Genomic DNA, 10,100 nt, shown 5'->3' on the forward strand with positions numbered 1-10,100 from the left:
TGCATGTAGTATATATGTAGTATGTATGTAGCATGTAGTATGTATGTAGCATGCATGTAGTATATATGTAGTATGTATGTAGCATGTATGTAGTATATATGTAGTATGTATGTAGCATGTAGTATGTATGTAGCATGCATGTAGTATATATGTAGTATGTATGTAGTATATATGTAGCATGTAGTATGTATGTAGCATGCATGTAGTATATATGTAGCATGTATGTAGCATGTAGTATGTATGTAGCATGCATGTAGTATATATGTAGTATGTATGTAGCATGTAGTATGTATGTAGCATGCATGTAATATGTATGTAGTATATATGTGGTATGTATGTAGCATGCATAGTATATATGTGGTATGTATGTAGCATGCATAGTATATATGTGGTATGTATGTAGCATGTAGTATGTATGTAGCATGCATGTAGTATATATGTAGTATGTATGTAGTATATATGTAGCATGTAGTATGTATGTAGCATGCATGTAGTATATATGTAGTATGTATGTAGCATGTAGTATGTATGTAGCATGCATGTAGTATATATGTAGCATGTAGTATGTATGTAGTATATATGTAGTATGTATGTAGTATGTATGTAGCATGCATGTAGTATATATGTAGTATGTATGTAGTATATATGTAGCATGTAGTATGTATGTAGCATGCATGTAGTATATATGTAGTATGTATGTAGCATGTAGTATGTATGTAGCATGCATGTAGTATATATGTAGTATGTATGTAGCATGTAGTATGTATGTAGCATGCATGTAGTATGTATGTAGTATATATGTGGTATGTATGTAGCATGCATAGTATATATGTGGTATGTATGTAGCATGCATAGTATATATGTGGTATGTATGTAGCATGTAGTATGTATGTAGCATGCATGTAGTATGTATGTAGCATGCATGTAGTATGTATGTAGTATGTATGTAGCATGCATGTAGTATGTATGTAGCATGCATGTAGTATGTATGTAGTATGTATGTAGCATGCATGTAGTGTGTATGTAGCATGCATGTATGTAGTATGTATGTAGCATGTATGTAGCATATATGTAGTATGTATGTAGCATGTATGTAGTATGTATGTAGCATGTAGTATGTATGTTGCATGCATGTAGTATGTAGTATGTATGTAGCATGTAGTATGTATGTAGCATGCATGTAGTATGTATGTAGTATGTATGTAGCATGTAGTATGTATGTAGCATGCATGCAGTATGTATGTAGTATGTATGTAGCATGTAGTATGTATGTAGCATGCATGTAGTATGTATGTATGTAGTATTTTTTTTTTTTTTTTTACATTTAACACATTAGCCGGATGATGGGACTACTACTGTCCCATCATTGGCTAATGTGTCAATCACTGTCATGGTAGCAGGCATCGCCAGATGGGACTTGTAGTCCCATCGGACGATGCCTGCACAGACCCCCGGAGCCTCCACAGCCCACCGGCAGGCCGGCACAGCTCCCCGGCAGGCCGGTACAGACCCCCACAGGGTGCACAGCCCCCCGGCAGGCCGGCACAGCCCCCCGGAAGACCGGTACAGACCCCCACAGGGTGCACAGACCACCGGCAGGCCGGCACAGCCCCCCGGCAGGCCGGTACAGACCCCGGGCAGTCCGCACAGCCCACCGGCAGGCCGGCACAGCCCCCCGGCAGGCCGGCAGAGACCCCCGGAAGGCCCGTACAGACCTCCGAGAGGCTGTACAAGGGCAGGAAAGGGTTTTTCCAATTCCGATACCGGAAGTCTCATAGACTTGAATGGGACTTCCGGTATCGGCATCGGCGATACCGATACTTTTTTTAAAGATCGGCCGATCCATTCTGATCCGATATTTTGAAGTATCGGACGGTATCGCTCAACTCTACTGGACACACATCAGGGGATCAACTGACGTGACTGAGCCCCAGGAACACATGAACAAGTGTGGATTGTGCAGACGCCACTTCAGAGCAGCAACTGGCTGGGTTGGAGGCCAGGGGAAATACTAGAGACAGTGGAGCCAGAGGCCTAAGTGGAGCACGGTTAAAAATCAGTAGTAGTTCGATTGTGGAGGGAGCAGGAGACTTTGCCGTCCACACAGCAGGGGAGCAGATGGCGTTACTGAACCCCACTAACACAGGAGCTAGTGTTTTTCTCTGACCAGACGGCACTTCTGAGTGACAACTGGCTGTGTTGAAGCCCAGGGATTACAGTTCAGGTGGTAGAAACATGAACACAACAGGAGACCTGGATTCTGTTGCCAACCAATTATTTATTCTGGTAGAGGACTGGTAAATTCCTGTGAGATCCAGGCCTTGCTCATTTTCAGAAAAGTAAGCCGGTCAACGTTATTGGAGGATAGTTGCGTGCGACGGTCTGTTAGTACACCACCTGCGGCACTAAAGACGTGTTCCGATAATACACTGGCAGCAGGGCAAACCAGCACCTCCAATGCATACTGGCTAAGTTCTGGCCGTGTATCCAGCTTTGAGACCCAAAACTTGAAGGGGGAAGAGCCATCTGGGAGTACACTGACAGGGCAAGACATGTAGTCTGTCACCATCTGTCGGAAACGTTGCCTGCTGCTGACTGGAGCCGTCTGTGATGGTGTAGACATTTGTGGCGGACACACAAAACTTTGTCACATTTGGGCCATAGTGGTCTTGCCTTGTGCTGAGGCGCTGCCTCTGCTTCCTCTTTGTGCCGAGCTTCCTCCACTGCCTTTACGCACAGGGCTGCTTTGTAAAGCACTAGCAGCACTGCTGTCGATTGGAATGGAGAACTTGATGGACTACACCAGTGTTTCTTGGTACTCCCGCAGTTTACGCTCCCGGTTCAACGGTGGTATGAGGCTTTGTAAGTTGTCCCGGTAGCGAGGATCTAGGAGGGTGTACACCCAATAATCAGTCGTGTTGAGAATGTGGGCGATGCGGCGGTTGTTTCTCAGGCACTGCAGCATGAAATCAACCATGTGCTGAAGACTCCCAACTGCCAAAGATATGCTGTCCCCTGCTTGAGTCGTCATCTCTGCCTGCTCTGCATCACCCCACCCTCGCTGTACATACTGACTAGAGCATTGTATACCTCCCTCCTCTGGAGAGATGTCTTCCTTCTCCATTGACTCCTCCTCATCCTCCTCACAAAATGTCCCCTGCCTAGGCCTTTGTGAGGAACCATGTAGCGCAGACTGTCCAGAAGCAGATGGCATTTGTGACTCCTCATCCTCCACCTCTTGCAAAACCTCCTCCCTTAGTGCTTGCAGTGTTTTTTGAAGCAGACAGATAAGGGGGACAGTCATGCTGACTAGTGCATCATCTGCACTCGCCATCTGCATGGAATCATCGAAGGCACGCAAAACGAGGCAGATGTCTTCATAGAGGCCCACTCAGTGGTGCTGAAGTGTGAACGGCGCACAGTGCGACTTATTTGCACCTGATGCAGCTGGTACTCCATGACTGCTGCCTGCTGCTCACACAACCGCTCTAACATATGTAACGTTGAATTCCACCTGGTGGGTAGGTCACATATGATGCGATGCTCTGGAAGGCGTAATCGGCACTGCAAAGCAGCAAGGTGCGATCTTGCCATGCTGGAACGCCGCAAGTGAGCGCACTCTATGCGGACCTTGTGCAGCATTGCATCAAGATCTGGATAGTCCCTCAGAAAGCTCTGCACGACCAAGTTCAGCACATGTGCCAGACATGGGATGTGAGTGCGGTTGCCTAGGCCAAGAGCTGCCACCAGATTTTGGCCATTGTCACACACTACCAAGCCCGGCTGGAGATTCGCTGGCACAAACCACACGTCGCTCTCCTGCTTGATGGCACTCCAGAGCTCCTACACTGTGTGGCTTCGATTCCCCAAAGAAATTAATTTGAGTACAGCCTGTTGACGTTTGGCCACGGCTGTGCTCATATCGGTCGTAACAGGCTCCTGCACCGCTGTTTCTGAGGAACTTGAGTAGGAGGAGGAGTCAATGTGTAGAGACTGGATTCCTGCAATCCATGGAATTGACAGAACATGTACAGCGCCACTCTCCAGATCTGTACCCGGCTCCACAACATTGACCCAATGGGCAGTGAGGGAAAGGTATCGTCCCTGTCCATGGTTCCTGGTCCACTCATCGGTGGTCAGATAGACCTTGCTACTGACGGCGTTTAGTAGTGCATGTTTTATTTTTCCCTCCACATGTTTTTGCAGGGCAGGGACGGCTTGCCTGCTGAAATAAAAGCGGCTGGACACGGTTTATTGTGGGACTGCCAATGCCATGAAGTTCCGGAAGGTGTCAGTCTCCACCAGCCTGAATGACAGCATTTCAAGGGCCAGTAGTTTGGCAATGTCAGCATTCAGAGCCTGTGCTCAGGGATGGTTTGCCGAGTATGGCCGCCTTTTATCCCAGACCTGTGCTACCGATGGCTGTAGAGTGGCCTGGGAGTGTGAGGATGACTGGGAACGTGGTGCTGTGTGTGGAATGTCACTGGGTCTCCAGACAACAGTGCCAGAGGTTCTTCCTTGGCGATCCTGTGAGGAAGCCGAACCAGCTGTGTGTGAGCTGGCGGAAGAGACCACAACACAAGCTGAAGAGGTGGTAGGTGGTGCTGTACGTTGGCCTACGTCTTCAGTGTGTCTGTGTAACTCCACCTCGTGCTTCGTCTGCACATGTTTCCACATATTTGTGGTATTGAGGTTGCTGACATTTTTCCCTCTTTTAACTTTCTGATGACACAGCTTGCATTTGACAAAGCAAATGTCATCTGCAACTGTGTCAAAAAAGGACCACGCACTGCTCCGCTGTCTACTCCTATAGTGTTTGCAACCAACGTATATGGATACGGATGGATGCACAGTGCACACTAATAGGAGAATGAAAATTGAGCAGCAAAAAATGAAAAATATGTATGAGGCAGTGACACGCTGAGCGTCCTGAAACCAGACGTGGCTGCAGGACACACTACTCAGCGTGAGCTGCACTCACACAGACCTTGCAGACAGCTGTGAACACTGCTGCAAGGCAAAAGAAAGCTACACTTATTGAGAATGTAGCCTGGGTAAAGCACAATGTGATTTGTAAAATCGCTCTCTAACTGTCCCTCACAGTCTTGAACAGCAGCCTGTCCCTAACTGAATTCACAGCAGAGTGAACCAGAAATGGCAGCTGCGGCGGCTTTTATAGTGCATCATGACATAATTTCAGCAGCCAATCACAGCCATGCCATTAGTTAACATGCCTATATGCCTAACAGGATGTGCCCACACTTAGGAGTATTGTCATTGGCTGAATCAAGTCAAACTGGCTCATAGCATTATGGGAACTTCCGATTCCGGTATTCGATATGATAAAAGTATCGGAACTCAGTATTGGAATTCCGATACAGTGAATATCGGCCGATACCGGATACTTGCGGTATCGGAATGCTCAACACTACTTGTTACCCCACTTGGAATCTTTTTTATTTTTTTTATAAACTATATGGTAAAATGAATGGCATTATTTAAAACTACATCTCAATCTGCAACAAAAAAAATGACATGGCTATGTCATCTGTAAAATAAGAAAGGTTCTGACTCTTGGAAGGAGAGGAAGAAAACTGAAAACTCAAAAATGAAAATCAACTGCTTAATTGGCTGAGTTTGTTGTTCTGTGAATTGTGGCATATGTTACTAGGAATATCTTGTATCATTATTTAATTCTCTAAGGATTGTAGCTTTAAACCTATAAATACTGACTGATTTGCACAAAGCCTTCCCTAGACTGCATTAGAGACGTGTAAGACATATACAAAATGATGTGGATTTTTTAAAGAATCCCCGTAAGTATTCTCCTACATCATCTACACATTTATCACATACTGTATTCTGATCTGTGAGCAACACAATAGATGGACATTTACATTTATCATGTATTATGACCACACAATCGATATAACTCATTGTGGTATCAATATATTACTTGTGGTTGTACATTATCTCTTAGTAAATCTACTATATAAATAAATAGTAAAAAAAAATGTAAATTGTTAATTAACTGAGCAAGTAAGTATAGGAGATCATTTATATATATCTAACAGAAACACCAGCTTTAAACTGCAAAGAAAAATAGCCTCTTAATAATGAAAGTTAAAAGTTAATTCAGCAGTTTGGAGACATAAGTCCTTCCTTTATATTTATTTTTGCCTTTTGAATCCATTACTGACTTGGGCTAAAAAAAAACTGCACCAGAACCTGCACCAAAATGTGAATGTGTGATTCCAGCTTTTAAAGCTACAATCTAACCATGAGATTTTGCTGAGTTTTTGATGTTACATACAGAGAGAAAAGGAGTAAAGGCAACCATCAGATAAAAACCCACAAAATCTTTTTAATCGAAATAATAACAAATGATATATTCCATCAATACACGCCCAAGGAGGGGAATAGATATAGAAGACTGCAGGTATAGCAAGGGAGTATGCACCGGACAACTAAGTAACCAACAGTAAGTTAATGTATGTTATCATGATATTCATAGTTGTGAGTGAATGACAGGCACAGAAGGTAGCTTTCACAAAATAAATAGACAAAATGACCACATAACACATAAATAGTGCACCAGATCATTGTGCACACCAATACAACTACAAATAGCGCTTACCCATAATTCTTGGTAGCGTCCGTGTACCTCCCCGCAGACCTCCTGACACGAGTTTCGCATTTGGAGCTTTCTCAAAAGTTTTTGATGTTGCAGATTTTCTGCACCTAATAAGTAAATTTGGTTACTTGCACTTTTAAGTTGCATTTTTGACTGCATTTATTTACATGCGTTTTTATCGCGCTTTTGACTCTGCAGTTTTTTTTTACTTTTTGTTGTTTCGGAATGTTTTAGACAAAGCTGCTTTATTTTTGATACCTCCTGGTATTTGACAAAAGTTTATTCATGCAGTTATGTGCAGATGACATGCATTTTTAATTACCGTAGTTTCCTTTGTGGAAATGCATTAAATACGCATGTGCTTTGTTTGTCTGTGGATGTTCCGCACATAATACAAGTCTATGGGAAAATTCTGCACATAAAACTTGATACCCATTCCTTTTTTTTTTCTTTTTCTGTCGATGGCGCTTCATGTGGGCTAATTTTTTTTTAAGGCGAGCTGATGTTTTTAACTTTTTTTCAATACTTTTTATTGTATTTTTTGAGGGACGTGTAGTGACCAAAAATATAAATTTGGGCATTTTATTTTTTTTGCCACACTCTGCAGTTTAATTTTTTTAAGCATTTTTTATAGATCAGGCTTGTTTTTTTTTATAGATACAGCATTGCTGTATATACTTTTTTTTTTTATTTCTTCATTTTTAAATGGGGAAAAGTTGGGTGATTTCAAGAAGAATTTTTAGCGCTTATGCCAAGAATACATTCATAAGAATGAGAAATATAAAGTATGGACTTATAGTTCTCCTCTCTGCTGCTGGATCCACTTTTGACTCAAAATTCTATGGGTTATCATGGGTGGTCATGATTTAAAAAGAGAAAACACAGTAGTTTGACAATAAATGGTTTCACCCAACCACTAGCCATGAGTGGAGAAAAAGTTTTAGTGTTTTCATTCATATTCTTTGAAAAAAGGCCAAGAAAGCAAAAATTCTGCCGGGGTATGTAAACTTTTGAGCACAACTGTTAATATACTATTAACAGTATCATTGCTTTTAAGGTAAAGTGTAATCACCAGACTCCCACTTAAAGTGAACTTGTGAGCAGGATTTTGCTAAGCAATCTACAGACACTGTCAGGTTGGTGCTGTTAAACTGATTAAAATGATACCTGGGGTGAAGAAATCTGTCTTGTGGTTGTTGTGTAATCAGTGTTAAAAGTTTTAAGCTAATGGGATGCTCATGCATCTAGGCGAGACTTTAGGTAGAGTCTTATCTTCCTGCTCTAAGCCAGAGAAACCAAATAGAGACCTGTCCATAAGCTGCCATGAAGCACAAATATTTTCCTCATCATAGAGGCAAACTGTTTGTTCTTCAAGCAGCTTGTAGGCAGGTCTTACCTTGGTTTCTCTGGCTTAGAGCAGGAAGATAAGACTCTGCCTACATACCCAGCCCAGAGCACGAGCATCTCAGTAGCTGAAAACTACAAGATGGATTTCTTCACCCCAGGTATCATTTTAATTAGGTTAACACTATCAACCTGACAATGCCTGTAGTTTACTAACCAAAATCCTGCTGACAGGTTTGCTTTGCTTATAAAGTAATTGGAACAACTATTCATGTTCCAGTGCAAAGTTCCACTAAATCCCTATAATTTATTTTAGGAATGATGTCTATCAAAACCAGTAGAGTGATGTTTAATGTGAGTGTGAAGAGTAATTCCAGGGTGGCCGAATTTACTGTGGAATGTTTCCCGGATATCTTTGAGATTCATCTCTTTATAATAATCTTAATAATTTATCTTAGCATTCTATTGGGGAATATAACGGTGTATATATGTATTACTGTGGATACTCGTCTGCACACACCAATGTACATTTTTCTGGGCAACTTATCGATTGTAGACAGTTTATCTGCTTCGAATATCCTGCCATCGCTCCTCTCCATGCTCTTCACTCAGCAGAAGACCATATCATTTAACGGATGTATGGCGCAACTGTACTTCTTCATCTACTTTACCTGTACCGAGTTTTTCCTTCTCGCGGTCATGGCTTATGACCGGTATGTAGCCATCTGTCACCCACTACATTACGCCTTGCTTATGAGCATAAAACATTGCACGTTGTTCTTAGTAGGGACGTGGACTGCTGCTGCTCTGGAACCGGTTTTACATACAGTTTTCATAGCCAACTTGTCATTTTGTTCATCAGTCCAGGTGGATCATTTTTTCTGCGACATTTCCCCTCTGTTAAAGCTTTCATGTGATGATACCATACATGTAGAAATTGCAACATATGTACTGGGAGCGATTGTAGGACTGACTGCATTCACACTAACGCTGTTGTCCTATGTATATATTATCAACGCCATATTGAATATTAAGTCTGCAGATGGGAGAAGGAAAGCCTTCTTTACCTGCGCTTCTCACCTGGCATCTGTTATTGTATTTTATGGGACCTCCCTTTCTTTACATGTAAGACCCACATCAACATACGAACCAACGCATGACAAGCTTTTCTCTCTTCTTTACGTCATACTGATCCCATTATTGAACCCTCCTATTTATACCATGAAGAATAAACAGTTTAAAGACGCATTTAGTAGATTTTTCAATGCAAAAAGGTAAAAGGACATGACAAGTTTTTGATTTGCTCTCTATTTGCAGATTGTCATAATGAATAAAATATAATAATGAAATTCAAAAGCGTTTATCTGCTACACGTATGACATAGTATGTGCGTTTTGTATGCAATGTTTCACCATCTGCCTAAGTCAGTTTTTAAAAGGACGTCCCAACAAGTAGGTAACCACAGAGCTTCTTCCCATTACTGGATATCAAGAGATTAGATGCACTGTTTCCGAAGGTAACTTAGAAGCAAGTGTCCACATTCCCTGCAGCAACCCCAATGGAGAATTGAAGAGTTGCAAAGTTCCTACTGAAATCAAAGGGTTTTACATGCCATGTACAAATATGTTGAGCCCTACATAACAAGAGACATTTAGGCGCTCTTTGAAAAAGGGTATCTGTAAAAAGGGTTTTCCAAAGCAGTCGTCAACTTCTCTCACACCAGATTTGAGCTTTGCTGAGCATGTAAGTGGGATTGGACAATGACTGGATCCGGAGCTGTCTAATGGAATTACAGCGAAGGAAATAAGTATTTGATCTGTTGCTGATTTTGTAAGTTTGCCCACTGACAAACACATGAGCAGTCTATAATTTTAATCGTAGGTTAATTTTAACATTTAGAGATAGAATATCAAAAATAAAATCCAGAAAATCATATTGTATAAATTATATAAATTTATTTGCATTTTGCAGTGAGAAATAAGTATTTGATCCCCCACCAACCATCAAGAGTTCTGGCTCCTACAGACCAGTTAGACGCTCCTCAACTTGTTACCAGCATTAAAAACAGCTGACAGCTGTCTTACATAGTCACCTTTATAAAAGACTCCTGTCCACAATCTCA

At 41.9% G+C, this 10,100-nt stretch overlaps 1 protein-coding gene across 1 annotated transcript; it reads left to right on the forward strand.

Moving 5' to 3' along the window:
• The first annotated feature begins 8,323 nt into the window (after window positions 1-8,323).
• On the forward strand, window positions 8,324-9,256 carry LOC141059740 (olfactory receptor 5V1-like). Its single transcript, XM_073555876.1, has one exon. The coding sequence runs from the start codon at window positions 8,324-8,326 to the stop codon at window positions 9,254-9,256; it is 933 nt and encodes a 310-aa protein (XP_073411977.1).
• The last annotated feature ends 844 nt before the right edge of the window (window positions 9,257-10,100 follow it).

This window comes from Dendrobates tinctorius, unplaced genomic scaffold (assembly GCF_039654945.1).
Source record: "Dendrobates tinctorius isolate UK_male_01 unplaced genomic scaffold, ASM3965494v1 ptg000230l, whole genome shotgun sequence".
NCBI classification, from domain to species: domain Eukaryota; kingdom Metazoa; phylum Chordata; class Amphibia; order Anura; family Dendrobatidae; genus Dendrobates; species Dendrobates tinctorius.